General features: G+C 33.5%; 1 protein-coding gene across 1 annotated transcript; it reads right to left on the bottom strand.

The window, feature by feature from the left end:
• Nucleotides 1-5,286: 5,286 nt before the first annotated feature.
• LOC128167064 (uncharacterized) lies at nt 5,287-18,894 on the bottom strand. Its single transcript, XM_052832570.1, has 6 exons — nt 18,851-18,894; nt 9,685-9,907; nt 8,924-9,124; nt 8,342-8,557; nt 6,120-6,176; nt 5,287-6,013 (listed from the first exon to the last, which is right to left on the bottom strand). Exons 2-6 carry the CDS (start codon nt 9,905-9,907, stop codon nt 5,706-5,708), a joined length of 1,005 nt encoding a protein of 334 aa, XP_052688530.1. The 5' UTR covers nt 18,851-18,894; the 3' UTR covers nt 5,287-5,705.
• Nucleotides 18,895-19,395: the final 501 nt, after the last annotated feature.

Genomic DNA, 19,395 nt, shown 5'->3' with positions numbered 1-19,395 from the left:
GAAAAAACTAGTAAAAACTAGTTTGTTTTATGAGTCACTTAAGTAATTGTGCGATTATTACAATTCCACGAAGTATATCAGTAAACTTTGATCGTATACATGTATATGTATAAAGTTAAGGCGAAAGATAATTTCGTATGTCCAGCGTCCCAAGTAAACAGGAGAATGACTATATTTTCAATATAAACATCGACAATCGAAATCCACCTGCGGAATCATATAATTATGATTATTGGAATCATTTCTTCTGGCATTGCGCGAAATAAAACTTATAGTTAGTTAAGAAAAAACCTGCGCTGCCTAGAGTTGGCATACATGTACATCTATACGCGGATCTAGAGCCGGGGTGGTCGGGGGGCCTTGCACCCCCACCCCGCAAACAAAACTATCTATCAGACCCCCCCCCACCACCACCACCACCCCGGTAAATTTTTCTGGATCCGCGCATGATCATGTTAACTGATTAGACTTTTCACATTTATGTATCCATGATTATGACATCTCTCTCTCTCTCTCTCTCTCTCTCTCTCTCTCTCATACATGTACCACTATTAATAACTTATTCGTCCGAACAAATCCTAATTCGTCCGAACAAATCCTTATTCGTCCGAACAAATCCTAATTCGTCCGAACAAATAACTTATTTGTCCGAACAAATCCTAATTCGTCCGAACAAATATCTAATTCGTCCGAACAAATAGCTTATTTGTCCGAACAAATCCTAGTTCGTCCGAACAAATAACTTATTTGTCCGAGCAAATAGCTAATTCGTCCGAACAAATCTTTATTCGTCCGAACAAATAATTTATTTGTCCGAACGAATCCTAATTCGTCCGAACAAATCCTAATTCGTCCGAACAAATAACTTATTTGTCCGAACAAATCCTAATTCGTCCGAACAAATCCTAATTCGTCCGAACAAATAACTAATTCGTCCGAACAAATAACTTATTTGTCCGAACAAATCCTAGTTCGTCCGAACAAATAACTTATTTGTCCGAACAAATAGCTAATTCGTCCGAACAAATCTTAATTCGTCCGAACAAATAATTTCTTTGTCCGAACGAATCCTAATTCGTCCGAACAAATCCTAATTCGTCCCAACAAATAACTTATTCGTCCGAACAAATAGCTTATTCGTCCGAACGAATAAGATTAATTTTTTTTCTCATCTGGCCCTTCCACGCCGCCGTATGAATTGATGACACAGGGAGATTTATTATTTTCTATTCTCTTACAAGATATATAGTTCGCACTTGTGTTTTGTCTCCATCTCTTTTGATCATTTTCTAGCCAAATCTGTCGAAATTCGCGGTCTTTTCATCCTCTTGCTGTATACAATCGATGCGCATGTTGAACAAAAAGCTGAGCTATCAATGTTAACTGTATAGGCCCGTCTTTAGGTTTTAAAAGCGTAATTTTTGCAAAGTTCATACTTTTAACTTTTCATTGAAAAAATCCAGGTTAAGGATTTTGCCTTCCTTTCCAAGCACATCTCCCAAAATCATCACTTAACAACAAATTCACAAATAACAAATATCAGGATTAAAATGCCAGGTGTATTTATTAAGATTCTGGCAAAGAACATGGTATACTTTAGACAGGTTTTGAATCAGTTCAATAATTACAAAACATTAGAAATCAATAGGATTCCTAGACCTATTTAAAATCAAAGGAATTAATTACGCAGTAATGTTGTGAACAAAATAAACATCTACTACAAATGTAGTAAGAATGAAAATTTCTTTTTAACAAATATTCTCTTAACAAAATGAAATCTACAATGAAAAGCATAGTACATGTATCTAAATTGTAAAATATTGTAGCGATAGACTTTTAATGAACGATTGTTGTCCATATTTGAATTCAAGATGTTTCGACACACAAGTCTTTTAGTTAGACTGCATATAATAGAATACTTGTATTTATGTCTAAATATGTAATAGAAATAGGAGGTAGATGGTCTATGAGGTAGCTTCTGAAATCATAAAAAATTCATTATGTCCTCCATTTATCTTATGCTAAAATGTGTGGAAACCAGTTCCATCTTGGTCCTGCAGCTTTGTTAATTTTTACTCCTTTAAACACTACAAGTCATGATTTGATGAATATTGTCATTTATTAATGACGAAGATAAACAAATAACAACAAATAAACTACCTTAACTACTAGGGAGATCCCACATAAACATAAAGAGACTTATTAAGCACCTAATTTCAGACAGGCAGTGGGATCTCCCTAAAGACTAAGTACGACATAATTATCATTGATGAATACACATTTAGAAGATGGGAGATCCCAAGATAACATATATCCAAACTAGTCTACAACAATGGCAGGGGGATCTCCCTGTCATATGAAAAACCAAAACAACGTAAAAATTAAGGTGGCATATACAAAAAATTTTGAAAACAAAACAATATAGAATTTACTGTGACATAAGCAAAACATTTAGGAGGGTGTAATGGGGATGGTGGAGGGTTAATTTTCACATAAATAAACTCTCTGTTCACATAAAAACGTCCATCAGATACCAGGGTAATAACAAAAGTGGCTTTCACGTGATTACAGTCCTGCAATTTCATTGGTTGTTGACAAGATACAAGCACAAATATTCTAAAAATAGATATGATTGACCCTCAGGTTAAAAATAACTATAAATAACCAGATTCTAAAAATAGATTCTGTGACAAAAATAGATGGTTAAGATACAATGATGCCATAAAATATATTATTTAACAATAATATTTCATTATGTCCTCCATTTATCTTATGCTAAAATGTGTGGAAACCAGTTCCATCTTGGTCCTGCAGCTTTGTTAATTTTTACTCCTTTAAACACTAAAAGTCATGATTTGATGAATATTGTCATTTATTAATGACGAAGATAAACAAATAACAACAAATAAACTACCTTAACTACTAGGGAGATCCCACATAAACATAAAGAGACTTATTAAGCACCTAATTTCAGACAGGCAGTGGGATCTCCCTAAAGACTAAGTACGACATAATTATCATTGATGAATACACATTTAGAAGATGGGAGATCCCAAGATAACATATATCCAAACTAGTCTACAACAATGGCAGGGGGATCTCCCTGTCATATGAAAAACCACAACAACGTAAAACTTAAGGGGCTTGGGGTAAAATGCTGACGATGGACCCTCCACTTTGGAGGGTCCATAGTGGAGGGGGTGGAGCTTGGTGTGTCAGTCTTAATTCAGAGTCCGTTTGATCTGTCATAGCAATTATGTTATCAGAAACAGAATGGGGCACATTGTTTTATCTATATGACTTTTAAACGCAAGCACATATAACTTCTCTCCCTTAATTGACGATAATGAATGGTGCCACTTTCATTTAGGTGCTAGATTTTTTAACAGTACATATTGTTCATTAGTTCTACACAAGATGTATGTAGTAAAAATATTACAGCTGCATTATATTGCATTATTATTACCGGTATTATGGACAAAATGTTTAAAATTTATAACAGCTGATGAATTTTATTCTACAAAAGTGTAAGTCTTGTAAAAATCTCCGACAACAATCCGAATTGTTAATACGTATTTTGCAACTCAGCTGACATTCTTGATGACTTGATGAATTCGGACTCAGATATTTCCGATAATCATATTGTTTAAGAACAAGATCATTGGGTTGTTTTCTTAATTCGTCTGTAATTAATTGTCCACGTCCATAGCATTTTTTTTACTACTAATTTTTTAACATTTGATAATCAGGAAAAAAAAATAATCTCTCAACGTTGAGGTGTGTTAACTTCCTGTTCACAGTCTCATTGGACTCAGAATAATTGTTACACAAACATAGAGTAAACATAGAGTAATTTATGTATCCTGATAAAGTTTATTTGAAGTTGCCGAATTCAGTAAATGTTAGGACCTCCCTTTCCTTTTTTTTTTATTTCTAATAAACGACAACAATGTTTTAGCTATTAGGTGCATGATGAAATTGGAATGGCAGATCAAAGAGACTCTAAATTAAGATTGACACACCAAGCTCCACCCCCTCCACTATGGACCCTCCAAAGTGGAGGGTCCATCGTCAGCATTTTACCCCAAGCCAACTTAAGGTGGCATATACAAAACATTTTGCCACAAAATCCAATGACAATTGGATTCCGCCACCCAAAGGACAAAAAGGGGAACTGGTTACGTATTAGACCATTTCAAAATATCTAAAAAGAAATTAATATTTATTTGCAGTACAAAGTGGCTTTCACGTGATTACAGTCCTGCAATTTCATTGGTTGTTGACAAGATACAAGCACAAATATTCTAAAAATAGATATGATGGACCCTCAGGTTAAAAATAACTATAAATAACCAGATTCTAAAAAAAGATACTGTGACAAAAATAGATGGTTAAGATACAATGATGCCATGAAACATATTATTTAACAATAATATTTCATTCTTTTTAAAAGTCCAATTTTTATCCCCCTTTCCCATTTTTAATATGCTTTTTATGGGATTGTACGTACATGCACATTTACTAGTATTATAAGTGTTCCTAAATAATTTCTTTATCTACAGTGTTGTGAAATGATTTTAAACACGAATAAACTATGTAGTTATCATCATCATGTTGATACTGGCACTTAAGGAAGGAGTCTTCTGGTTACCAAACATACTTCTTATAATAAGAAATTCATGCAATTTTGACACAGCAAACGGATCATATTACTAAATGATTCTATCAGTTTAATCAAATTTGACCTTTTTGTTTTCGCATAAAGGTCAGGTCAAGGTCACTACCTTTTTCCTCAACGTAAAGGATGACACAAATAAGTGTATCTCTTTGTAGTTCTGTAGAGATTTGTTTAAGATTTGAAGATTTTATTCTTCAATAAATGTTAGAATATCAGAATATCTATCAGCTTGTACTACTAAATTGGAATAAATATTTATACTAAAATTGATATTGCTTAGCCCGCATTTCCTCTAAATTTCGTAAATTTTGAAGAAATTTTGATTATTTTCTTATGCTTCCAATAATAAAATATATCTGATTTTTATGTATTATGAAGACTTTAAATAAAGATATGAATTGACAGAAAAGCTAATATATTGACCATTTAATAAGAAAGAAAAACTGATTTTAGGGATTTTTTCACAAAAATCAATGGGCAATTTTAGAATGGGCGCTTTAAAAAGCTTATAAAAATCTAATTTGATAGGCAAATCATATTTTAAAAACATATTCTGAAATCCAGGTATAATATCATTATTTCACACTAGAAAAAAACCCCTACATTAATGTTATTGTTTTTAAAATGCTAAAACAGACTCATTGATCTCCAGCAATTCTGAATTGCGAAACATGTGATATTTTCCTACGCCAATATTACGCCAAAAATATAGTCCGTGTTAGACTCTAAACATTGATTACTTTTTCTATGCCAAGTTGAATGACAGTAAAAAAAGAAAAAAAATATATACTATTTTGATTTCCTTTCATCTTGATTCAATGAACAATTAATCAAATTTACGTTTGACAGGTCGAAAACCAGAAAAGACTCCTTCCTTAAATGTCGTTATGTCAAATTTAACAAACCTGTTCAACATACCGGTAGTTAATTTGCATATAATGAAAATTAATCATAAAAAGAAAAATAACTTTTCATGCAAAAATAAAGATATATAATAATTATTGCATGGAGAATCGGACATGATAGTTTAAGCCAGAATAAAGTTTTTGGTGTTCTTTATCTGACAGTTACATATATGGCACGTGCGTGCCCGCCTTGTTTTACTTGCCATCACGCGCTCGTGACAGGACCTGCAGACCACGGCGTGCTCGCACGGCTGGTACACCACAGACACCTCTGCTATCATACAGATCTTACAAAAAGCCCGAGGCACCAGGTTTTCGAGTTCAGATATCCGTTCACGTCTCTCTTCCAATATTTGTTCTTTTTCATTTAGGCATTCCTGGAGATTTTTATACTTCCTCCATAACTTGTCAAATCGTTTGCGAAGTTTTGCTAAATACAAATTGCAAAATATAAATTATAGTCTAGATCACCATCGAAGAAATTGTGTAACTTAACCTTTAAAATCAGAGGCGTTTGAACATTAAAATATGATTACCAGTTTCTATGCATTTCTCATAGATTCTTGAAAATTCACAGGGGGTTGGAGGGTAGCCTACAAATATAAGTCATTTCAGCATACAAAAAGAGGAATAAAGCAAGAAACAACAGTCCAATGCAGGGTATTTTTCGTATCCAGATATTGGGCCGGACAAAATGCGAATTCGGTACAGAATATCAGAGTAAAAGTTGTTGAACATTGATCTTTAAAAAGGGGTCATCTACTCGTCGTAGGAACTCTGATATGATTGTCATCTGTATTAAGAAGATTGGTGGATAAGGCGTGTAAAATGTCTGTATAAGGATAGATAAGATACTGTAAAATTAAAATATAAGCAAATCTGATATTATAAAAAAACCCAAAACATTCAACACAATGTATATGTATATTTATCCTACCATTGATTTGTAACCCATAAATACTTCAATACTTGGAATAGGTTGGAATGATATGGCGTATGCGCATAACAAAACCTCAAAATAGTGTTATTTTTTTAGAACTTCAATGCCATTTTTTTTTTAATAACATTACAATTTGTGTTTGTAGAGTTGATCTGTGCTCCATCTTTTTGACATAGTCTCAATAATGTCCAATGTAAAACAAACCGATTTCAATCAACAAAAACGTGGAGAGATGACCCGTTCTAGATTAAAATTATTACTTTGTATTTCAACAAATGAACGTTTTAGAAAAATAATACAAGTCCGTAAATGCATACAGCACTTGAACAAAGCACTTTGCTATGCCTGAAATGTCTCAGTTGTTAGAGCACCATACTAAAGGTTACCTTGTAGAACTAGGCTTTAAAGCTGTGGCTTTGATACTGCCAAAACTTTAGGCAATATATTTTTTTCTTATCGTTTGTTAAAATATAAAGAACGTGAATGTAGTTAGAAACTGTGCTTTTGCAAACTTTGCAAAATTATCAAGTAAATTTAATTGAAAAAAATATGTTTGAAATTGTATTTTAAGACTAAACCAAATGGGCATTTGCGCTATCTTATATATCCCCCAATCATCTTTGTCAAGTAATAGAATGAGATCATATAACTAGACAACATTGAGATGGTGACCATCTCAAAGGGCCCTGCTTACATGTATATAATGGGCAATATGATGAAAAGAATTTCAGAGAATTTTGCTTTGACCTTGACGTATAACTTCGAAATTTACCACCTGGCATAGAACGCCTAATTCAGTCTCATTACCACTTGCATATAGGCATTTTTGTTTAATCTGAACAGATTAACTAAATAAGAAATAATCTATGGTCTAAAACTGATTAAAAAGAGATCTGCTTTGACCTTCACATTGACTTGGTTCAAGGTCACTGCATGCCATTAACCAAAAAGCCCTGTTTAATTAAAATATTAGCCAAAAAGGACTAAGTGGAGAGTATATAAGGGATTTTGTTTGATCTGATATGACCTTAAAAATTGCTTCAATGTCACTACACACCCGTTATTCATAAGCTCTGTTTATTTGAAGTATGAGCCAAATAGGGCTATGTGGGAAGTATATATCCCCTGAAAAAAGGATTTTTGCACGGTCCAATATGACCTTGACCCTTGACCTACAAACTTTATTCAGGTCACTGCACACTCTATGATCATAGAAACTGTGTGAGTGAAGTATGAGCTAGATTGGAGTCAGGACAAAGGGGAGAGAAGATATAGTTTAGACAAGGATTTTATTTATAATTCTACTATGACCTTAACCTTAGACCTAGAAACCTGGTTTAAGGTTATTGCACATCCTTTACCCAAAAGCACTCTGTGGGTGAAGTATGAGCTAGATTGGGCCAAGGGAAGAGAAGAAATGCTCCGGACAAGCCATCTCAGACGGACAGACAGACTGATAACTATAGGGCGCCTGCAGAGCGCGGCCCTAAGTATTGCTAGACAAAATTATATACAATCTTTTTATGAACCTTGATAACTGCTCAAAGCTCTCTTTAGTTTAGACATGTAAATCAATGGGAGTTTTATGAAGTCTTTGACTTTGTCAATTTGTTATTTATAATTTGAAGACTGGTAAGCAAAGGTCTACTGAGATATAAGACTAGTTATAAAGCTTAAGTTGTACCGAACGACTAAGATTATTTGTTATATATAGAATAACGGTTTACCTTCTTCGAAAGGCACACAATATATAGTATAAATCAAACATACTTTACTTTGAAGACAAAATACATGCAATTAAAGCATGTACATATTTACAATGTTTCCGAAGAAACTCCTTATTGACCCATATAAATTCATCACTGGTCAAATCATCATGTAGATCGAAGACAGTATCCCTGAGCTCAGTCTCGATGTAATCGTTGGGAATATTGAACCCCATGTGCTCTGTGAACCCTCGTCCAGGAACTTCCGCCAGATCCTGCATGTGCTGTATCGCTCTTAAGACGGTCTTCGCATCTCTTACAAGAGCATCTACAATAAGAAGTACGTTTTAATAGTTCTAAATATATTATGCATTCTGAAAAAAGTGCACAAAAGAAGACTGAAGTAAAAAAAAAAAGTCAATGAACCCCCGTTTACAAATATTATATAGATATATTCTTGTAATTAAATAAATATACAGTAGGAATATAAACCGGTAAACGTAAAATGTTGAAGTCCAATTAGTATGTGAACAGACAGATATCGATGTCGATGTAAATATCTTGCTTCCTGTCATAGCTCTATAGAATCAATATCTACCTTGAAATTGCTTAAGAATGAAACCTTTGTTTTTTGCGCATGACAACCTCTAGACAAGCCTTCGATTATTCTGAACCATTTTCTATTAATACATACTGTGCTTGTGTAGATAAACAAGAGCAACAGCAATGGTGTTCCAGTCGTGGTACTGAAGGATTGCCTGTACGTATGGCTGATCCTTCTGGGACTCCAAGTCCAGTTCCTGGCAGCAGTAACTTCTTCTTCTGCTGATTGAGAATTCGTTGCTACTGCTTATTTCATGCTGGAAATCCGAAGAAGTGTCCAAACTGTAACCAACTGTAGAATTTGCACATAAAAAATTACGTTCACTTTCAGTTAGCATAATAAAGATGTGATGCAAGTAGTTAAAACCACAAATATATCGTTTTTAATACTACATTGTGTATATATTTCATGTGGCCAAATATTTTTTCACGTTCTTTTAGATGAGACTCGATGGCTTTATTAGTGGTATTAAATGTAGTTATCTGCAGCTATGTAGACACCTATTTAAGATATGAAGTTTCTCGTTTTCAATAAAATTATAGAATATCAGAATGTATTTCAGCTTATGCTACTAAATTGGAATAAATATTTAAACTAAAACTAATATTGCTTATCCCACATTTCCTCTATTTTTTTTCTTACATTTTTTAACTATATAATATCTTTAAAATTATAATATGTCTCTTAATTTCTAGAAATATACATATACACGTGTATCCCACTGAACAAATTTTAAATGACCCAGTGATATATATATATATATATATATATATATATATATATATATATATATATATATATATTTTTTTTTTTTTTTTTTTTTTTTTTTTTTTTTTACTGTGTACATGTACCTAATACATGAAAATTTTTATTCGTTCTCCGACGACTTAATTGTCTCCTCTTTCTAGCCACTTGGGCTTCGTTAACTTCATTGGCTGTTTTATAGGCTGGGTAGCAGTTTTCTGTTAGGCCCCGAGTATAAAACACGAAGAGCCCGATAATGGCCAGAAAACAGGTACATGTAACCACGGCAACTGGCACATAAAAGTGGACGTCAAAACACTCTAGCTGCATCTGGAAAAGTAAAAAAAAAACCCATCTATCTATATATCTACATCTATCTATCTATCTATCTATCTATCTATCTATCTATCTATCTATCTATCTGTCTGTCTGTCTGTCTGTCTGTCTGTCCGAGTGACTGAATGAATCAAATGAATGGTAGCAACTTTGCGGACATACTTGTATTGAGATCTTTCTGCATTGCATGTTGACAGCAATAAATTAATGCAGTGTCATGTTGTAAATTTTGAATTTACTGGGTGGGTGTAAATACAAAATTTACAACATTGTCATGTTGTAAATTTTGAATTTACTGGGTGGGTGTAAATACAAAATTTACAACATGACAACTTGTCATGTTGTAAATTTTGTATTTACACCCACCCAGTAAATTCAAAATTTACAACATGACAGCAGCAGCATTTTCTTGCAGTTGAATATGGCATAAAAATATAATTTCAAAACATAAATTTCTAAAGTATGGAACGCCATATCTGCCTTATGTGGTTATTCCATAAGACCATGGTGCTTTTTTACTAGTATATGTTGTGGTTATTTCATTTGAGGATGATGCTACATGTATATTATTTGAAGATGGTGCTTGATTATGTGAAGATGTTACTTTATTATTTCAAGTAAATTCTTCATATAATAAAGCACAATCTTCACATTTAATATAACACCATCTTCACATAAAACAATCATTCTGAGAGTATTGCATAAGCAATGCTACGTAATACATATTCATCTTCCAAAAATTCTAACTGTTACGTTTGTGTGTACGCGGATGAATACAAAATATATACTTCAGTGGCGTCATTTTCGAGTTATTATTCTTATACAAATAGTAACATGACATTGGCGACGATGATAGTATTCAAATCCACGTAAACAAGGAGATAGCATATACCACTAGTAAACTGTTGCGATGAGTGTTTAACTGTGCCGCTGTCGAATTGTGAAAGCATTCGTTCAGATTGTGTGTCGATATCGCTCTTTAACGTCCACGTGCTTACAGCACAGTAAAGGCAGGCAAAATAGGTCGGTTAGAACTATTTTTAATTCGCAGTAGAGTCCTGGGACTCCTACCAAGAACGTCTTGAGCAATGTTTTATCTGCGAACATGTTGCAAACGAGAAGAAAGTCACCATATTGATTGGTGGTAGCACTTATTCCTTGCTACAAGGACTCATGAGACCCTAGAAACCTTCCGAAGTAAGCTACGAAATCTTAGAAATGACACTACAGAAACATTTGTGCCCAAAACCTCTCATATTGCTGAATGTTTTCGTTTTGGAAAAAGAGAACATGCAGAGGGCGAGACCGTTCTTGATTACGTAGCAGCAATGAGAAAATTGTCAGACCATCGTTTATTTGACGAGGCAATATTGGACGACATGCTCAGAGACAGACTGGTTTGTGGATTATGTAACGAACACATACAAAAGAGGCTCTTGTCTGAAGCAGACCTTACCTTTACAACCGTATTAGACATTGCTGTCGCAAAGGAAACACCAGCGCGGGATGCTTCAGAACTTCAATCTAAGCGCGGTCCTGGTGCTAGTCAAAGTGTACATAAACTGTATGTGAAGAACAAATCTGATTGATATGGTGAAATATCATTGAAATTTGGATAAAAAGGAGGAAATCCTTGTTTCTGGTGCAACAGGGATCACATTCCACAAGCTGCTATTACCGAGACAAAGAGTGTTTTAAATGTCACAACAAGGGCCAAGCTAAACATGCATGTCGTACCCAAGTGAAGGGGAAAGAAACAAAAAGTGTTCACATGATGGATGGTGATAGTGATGTTAACCAAACGTACATAAAAACTTTGGAATTGGATACTGTCTTTCGGGGGCAGCAGTGTCTGTAATTCCAGAGAAAATTTTCAACACGAAAATCCCAAAACTTAAGATACAACCTAGTGATATTGTATTAATGACTTAAATAGGAGAAAGGTTGAAACATGTTGGTGTGACGGGGGCAGTGCAGAAACCTGAAACTGTATGTTATGAAAAATGCTGGAGTTGCACTGTTTGGTCGGCATTGGCTGAAACATATTACACTGAACCGGCTGGAAATCAAAGCAGTGGTAGCATCCAAAACACAGAGAAATCTAAATACTCTTTTTGACAAACAATCAATTGTGTTCCAGGAGGATTGGGGAACTCTGAAAGGAATTAAGGCAAAATTGACTATGTAAAAAAGGAGACACGTATCATATAGAAACCCAAAGTTGAAATAGAACTTGAAAAGTTGGTGAAATATGGTATTCTAGAAAACTGTGACCTCAGTGCAGGGCAACACCAATTGTTTCTGTCAGTAAAAAGAATGGATCAGTTCGTGTGTGTGGCGATTTCAAGGTGACTCTTAATCCCGTTTTAGAAGTAGATCAGTATCCTCTGTTTTCAAGGTTGATTTAAAGCATGCTTCCCTTCAAATGGAGGTAGATGAATAGTCGCGTCCGCTATTCACCATCAACACAGAAAAGGGGTTCTATCGTTATAATCGCCTTGTATATAGAGTTTCTTCTGCACCAGCAATTTGGCAGCGTTTAATGAATAGGGTTCTTCAAGGACTTCCTGGAGTGAAGTGTATCATTGGTGATCATTACAGGCAAGGATGAAGCAGAACATTTGAACTTGGATGCTATACTTGGCAGACTGGCAGAATATGGACTCAGAGTGAACTTGGTCAAGTATCAAATATTCAAAGACAGAGTGTCAAATTGTGGCCTCGATCTACATCAAGGCCACATTGGGGTTGTGAAAATAAAAACACTAGCATTCTTAATACTTAATTGTTCATTTTGTTATTTTCTAGTTATTTATCATTTTATATTAATTTCTCATCTCTACGACAATCAGCTCCAGTCTCAGTATTAGAAAACCCCCCAAATTTAAGATTTTCTCTACCAAATTACCATATCAGCATGTGTTTCAACATGAACCTAAATACCCCTGGTAAAGAAGGTTTTTACACCCAAAAGTGTGATGACAGTCCAAGTCAATAAGCATTTCAATTCAATTGAATGGATGTCCGAAAAGCTATAGGTATTGGCATATGTTTTTTGTTTTTGAGAATAAAAATGTTTTAAAAAATAATGCATGTATTATTTTTAGTTTTTTATGTTTAGCGTCAATTTTCAATGCATCTTATTTGGATACAAAAAAATTCTCTCTCTTCTGTACAAGCCAACTTGTACATATATGCATAGTAAAAGTTAATATTTTGTAATTTTACTCAAAATTATGCCTGGAACAATTTTTTACTGGAGGTTGGTGTGAGGTCTAATGTCTTTTCTCAGTTAATTTACTATGCGAATTTGATATGTTTAAAATTTTGCAAAAGAGAAGGGAGCTTATGATTTTAAAATGTTTTCTGGATCGTCAACCCTCTAGATAAATGCATGCAAAGATAAGAAATAATGGAAAAAATATATCTATGACAACTCCTTTTTTTGGGTATATTTAATCTTTTGCCTTTCTAATATTTTTCATCCTTGTTTAAGTACATTCCAAAATATTCAAATGAATAACTGTTAGTCAGTGTAAATCACTATTCCAGATTTTGTAAAATACATACTAGTACAGGTAAATGAAATCATCATAATACATAGCACAACGGTTACTGCTTTTTTTATCCTGAGAAAGTCAGCAAACCTAGATTTTTTAAAATTTGAAAGAATAATAAGATGAATTTGTATTTATTCATTACAGTCTTATCAAATGATAATTAAGTCAAAATAAATAAGTCATAACAATTAACAAGTAATTCAATATCTTCTTCCAGGGCTCATAACAAATAAGAAGTAAATCAATGTCCTCCCAGGGCTTCCGTGGTAATTACATATAACATATTTTCTTTGAGATTTAAATTTCCACTGTTTAGTTGAATGATAATACATGTATTTGACATGTTATACTTAAATAAGAGATAAAAGAACCCAGGAAATTCAACCTATACATTTGATATCGGAATTAAATACAAAGTGAGTAAAATAATACTCTATTTTATCTCGTGTAATTTCGCCAAGTGCATTCGCATCTCGAAATTTGTGAAAACAATGCACTGTTACGCACAATATCATTGCTTACCGTCTTCTGTACCTCGAATAAAGGTATCACACCGGTAATTGACTTCTTCTTTCAGGGCACATGCAGCAGCTTCCAGGGGAGTGTGCCGTTAGTTTTCATACAAACGGAAAACACGTGGTTATGAGGGAAGATCTGTTTGGAGCTAGATCTTTTGAGAAAATGCCGTATCGCTTGCCCTTTTTATGGTGTTAGCTGATGAGATAGGTAACAAGTAAATTTTCTTCCGAAAATTTTGTCATGAGAAATACAAACTAATTTTTAGCCGGGCTCTACTGAAAGCAGAGTCCTGGCTGTACGCAGGCAAATCGCCAATGTTACTATAAATAGCCCAACTTCAAAAGTAAACAAAAAACCAAACAGCGTCAAAGTAAAAGCTTCCGCTATACCAAATAGTTACACAAAGAGCCACGTTTTGTCAAAAGTGTTGGCACTGCATGTGGTTTTTTTTAATTTCGAGAGAACTGTCTATCTTTTTCGTTTTCTTATTAATAACATGTTTTAAATACAAGACTATGCATTTTGGACACATACAATGCGCATGAATTTTAATGAACTACTTTGCTGCGCGTTGAAGAAATGTGGGTTGAATATATAACGCTTGTTGCAAAATTAAAGGCAGCAACTGTTAACGTTTTTCTACTAGACAGACATATTTTTGTTTATAGCCACATACAAAATTTGGTCGCTCTCTGACGCTTTGCCGACATTAAAAGCATGAGAGAGAGAGAGAGAGAGAGAGAGAGAGAGAGAGAGAGAGAGAGAGAGAGAGAGAGAGAGAGAGAGAGAGAGAGAATACAACGCATTATACAGCGTCTTTCGAAATTTCTCTGTATGTACAGTATAGTATTTTGTTTGTTTCTAAATACACTTGATATGGAGAGAGAGAGAGAGAGAGAGAGAGAGAGAGAGAGAGAGAGAGAGAGAGAGAGATTTAGTCCTTTCTACACAATATGCATAAAGACACACTAAAAGAGCCCGGCTTTCAGTACTTCAGTACTTTGATTAAGAATTGTTTCCCCTCTATAGTGCTATATTGTGAAAACAATTACTGGTGTGATACCTATAGAAACCAAACAGTTAATTTTTACGACCCAAACCTAATTACGAACCCGATTGTAATAATACCACAAAAATACTAGTCGATAAAATGAAAAACACAATATTTGACACTATTTTACAGATTGAAATTATTTCATTGTGAGTAATGATAATAGTAATTATATAAGTAATGCACGATATTATTACTGATAACATACTTGTTTATTCAGTACACACCGAACACGAACCTGATCATTAACAAAAATTGGAATGTAAAAAGTCTATGTTCTTGAAAATATGACAATCAGGCGCTAAAAAACTGTAAATATGATCTTTTGTTTGACATTTTAAAGCTGTTCAGCAAGTTTGACATTACATTTATTTATTACTCAAACGCATAACGAAAAAAAAATGGAAAACTGAAACGGGACAAACAGACGGTTAGACAGACAGACAGACTGACGGACGCAAAGGAAATCTATAGTTTCCTCCGGTGAAAGCGGTAGGGGACTTATAACCACAGCATAATATAATAAAGCACCTTTTTCTTATGAAGTAACCACATAAACCATACTAGGCCTTTGATAGCGTATCGATTTTTAAACTTAGAATTCATGGTTTCAGTGATATACAATCAACTGATAATTGCTTGAAAGAATTCAAGTAGAGGTCGCAAGAATTTTATTGAGCTTATTTATTGGGCTGATAATATTTACGACGATTATTACACCACACTAAAATGTAAAAGTATTGTCTAAAACTTGCCAAGCGTGAAAGCTAGGGTTGTTGCTCAACTGACACAACCTACTATAAGGCTTATTCAGCCCAATCTTTAATAGACTTTACTTACGTGTTGAACTTTGAACCCCTCTCGGGGCACCAGTTTTAGCCTCGGGGTCGAGGTTTTAACAATTTAGCATATGTTTACTTTTCGAAAATGTTTGAATGAATATTTCACTACCTGAAACAAAGTAGTTCTTGAGAAGAAGATAAAAAAAACCCATAAAAGTATGTTTCTATGTAAAAGTGTGAACTCTAATTCTTGCGGCCCCAGTATTCATCGAGTGTCTTGGTTTGAAAGCTATACCCGCTATAATTTGCGTCAATTTTGAATAACGGGGAAAATGTACGTGTTTGATTACTTATAAAAGTTACCTTCATGCTGTTAATAACAATGCTCAATTCGATCACGTAACAATAATGTTAAATATTTAACAATAAAAAATATTTATTTTCCTGCCAGGAAAATAATGCATTCTCATGAATATCAATCTATCACGTGATATCGACATCTAAATTCAGTCTATCATACAAAAATTGATAAAGGGTCAACATCTTCATAATTGTAATAGTTTCACAAAGGAAAGGATATTTTCTGTAAAGCATAAATTTGTCTGATATACGAGTACAAACAAAAGAAAAAATAAATATGAATACTTCCTTTACAAAATGACGTAGACCGGCCAATGTATTTCCCCAATGTGCTATTTTTAGATCCTGTAAGTGTTAATTAATGCAAAAGTAAGGGTATTTCCCGCGGACATGTGCAATTAGGTCGGTTTCGCTCTTCCTTCATTAATTACCCATGAAAAGGTATTAATACTTTCGTGGCAGGAAAATGAACAATTAAAAATCTATATCTCTGTAACGAGATGGAATTCACCGTTGTTATTTACCGAATAAATGTACTTTTATAAGTAGACAAACACATGCGTTTCACTGTCATTCAAAATTGACGCAAATTATATCGTGTATATCTTTAACAGTCTAGAATTTACACTACCGGATGCTTGTTTGCATTTAAGCATTGAATGCTTATTTTTAGATGTCGTCGGTCCTATAACACACCAAGCGGTGCAGATAATTGAATACCGCGCGTTAGCGCGATATGATTTGCATTGTTTGTACCGCTTGGTGTGTGACATAGGACCGACGACGTCTAAAAGTAGGCATTCAATGTTTATATTTATATTCATACTGATGTCCATTTGTATGATATATATGTGTATCGTTGCTGTAAAGCCATTATATACGCTCTCAGTCAGGGATATGAAACATACATGGAACAGCCATATTAACATCTTATTTAGTTCGCCTTCGCGACTAAAAATATAGTGCCAGAAACTTTGAAGATAAAAATCTTTTTTATTAAGAATATAATTTAATGATTATTTTCAAAAGTTCATATCAAATTGGTTTTGTAAGATTGAACGTTTCATTTAATCTTATAAAAATATATATACTCAATACACGTGATGACGTTTATATCTGTGCTCATGGCGCATGAATTTGCAAAGTGTATTCCTAGAAAATTGAACGTCGCAGATTTCCAACGCAAACATAAGAGGAAATGTACACTGAATGTAAATATATTAATATCACAAATTGTAGCAATGTATATGTTATGTTCTTAAGAAAAAGATTTAAAAAATGTTCCATAGATATCTCAGATCTCTGTTAAACTTGAACCCCTCTTAGGGCCCCAGTATTGGTCCTGAGGTCATGGTTTTTACTGTTTAGAATCTACACTACTTTAAAATGCTTGTCTAATAACATCACACATTGTAGCATTGTTGTTATTGTGAAGAAGATTTTAATCATTTCCCTTATATACTTGTATGTTAAACTTTGAACCCGTCTTGGGACCATAGTTTAGGTCCGGGTGTCACAATTATAACCATTAATTTTCCCTATGTATTTCTTTGTTAAAACTTTGAACCCCTCTTGATACTGCTGTATGAGCCCGGGATTACGATTTTAACAATTAAGAATCTTCACTATATATGCAAGCTTTTTGAATATGATTTCTGGAACAGCCAACTCGCCATATTAATATAAGTTTTATATTTATGTAGTTGCATTTTGTTTGATTACAATCTGAGAGTAATAATTTTACAATTTGTTGGCAGTTTTTGGAAATTCCCGTTCTATAAATAGTGTTGAATTAGAACAGGGAAGAAAAGTAAATTTCATTGATGCAGTTATATCAAAGATATTTTTAAACCAATTAGAAGTAGAATGGCCTATATCTCGTCAAACTTATAAATATTAAATGCTATAAAAATCACGACATGGCATTTTTATATCGCATCCTATAGCCTTCGGTCGGGCTAAATTCTCAATTTTTTATTTCTTTAAGCATTACAGTTTATCAGTATAACGTATGACATGAGGTGGTAGTGTGTACAGTGTATTTACAGGAGAACTTGTGCACGTACGAAGAATAACATATACTACAGTACTGTATAAATAACCAGTATTTGTACGTTTCTGAACTCCGAAAATTCGTTTCCAAAAGTCTGTATGAAGTTTCTCGATACTGCAACTTTTATTATTTACCCGTATTTCTGAACAATAGTTAACAATTCCGCCAATAAAACAATCAAAAAGCGACAATAAAGTTTTTATATTAAATGACATTCCTCGTATACTAGTATTTGCTTTTCTGCCTTCCTCATGATCTGATTGAACATGTAGTTGGAGTCTCGGAATGATATTAATAGGACAACGACCCGACTATTTTAAAGTGAAAGTACATATCTAAATTAACTATCTCTATGTGAAATAATAATTAAAACTATATATAATTACCAAATTAATTTTAAACAACAAAATTAAATTGCATAAATGTGCATAAGAGTGTGCGTTTTCAAAAGGCTCATGCGTAGTTTAATATGATACACATTGACATTGACATTCATTGGTCTACGGGTATCCGTTTCATCATCAAGATCAAATTTACAACAATTTATAGCAAGAGTAATCTAGCCTTATATTAAATCACTTTAAAAAGAATTTGCATGCTTGCATTTCTTACCTTTAACCTGAGTTCCTTCTCGATAATTTTAACCTGACTTGTGACATTTATGGAAGTCAAGTACTGCTACAAGGTATATGTAAATATCTTTATACCGCTTATCAGTACGAGAAAAAAAATCAATCTTTTTAACCGTTGAAAAATCTTCATAATTATTTAGATTTTTTTTTAATGATTAGTGACATTTTGTCTTACTTGTTCCGTGCACTCTAAAAACGAAAATTGAGATTTTTAAATAGAAGTTAATATTCAATATTGTAATCTGTCTAATCTCCAACGATAGTAAACCCGAATTCAAATTAATACTTATATTTTTATACAATTTAAACAAACAAAACAAAACTTTGGTTAAAAGAGTATATGGTATATCTAACATTCTCCAAATAGTTTATATTCATAATCTTGATATATATAACACCGTATCAGAGATCAATGAGCAAGAGATAGTCGTATTCAGCACCCCTGCGAATGTGTTCGGAATGTTTTCTTTATCTTTGCTAAGTATGTAATAAATCCAGAGGTGCTCGAATAAAAATTCACGAGAC

This window comes from Crassostrea angulata, chromosome 10 (assembly GCF_025612915.1).
Source record: "Crassostrea angulata isolate pt1a10 chromosome 10, ASM2561291v2, whole genome shotgun sequence".
Classification (NCBI taxonomy): Eukaryota; Metazoa; Mollusca; class Bivalvia; order Ostreida; family Ostreidae; genus Magallana; species Magallana angulata.
The sequence above is the reverse complement of the archived record's forward strand: the minus strand, read 5'-3'. Positions and strand labels throughout refer to the sequence as shown.

Excerpts from the sequence above, each read along its gene's own strand:
- LOC128167064 (XM_052832570.1), bottom strand. The coding sequence starts at position 9,907 with ATGCAGCTAGAGTGTTTTGACGTCCACTTTTATGTGCCAGTTGCCGTG. Across the intron at positions 9,125-9,684 it reads TAAAAATTTTCATGTATTAG|TTGGTTACAGTTTGGACACT; the intron begins GTACATGTACAC and ends CAAATTCTACAG. Across the intron at positions 6,177-8,341 it reads GGAGTTTCTTCGGAAACATT|GCTACCCTCCAACCCCCTGT; the intron begins GTAAATATGTAC and ends TTATATTTGTAG.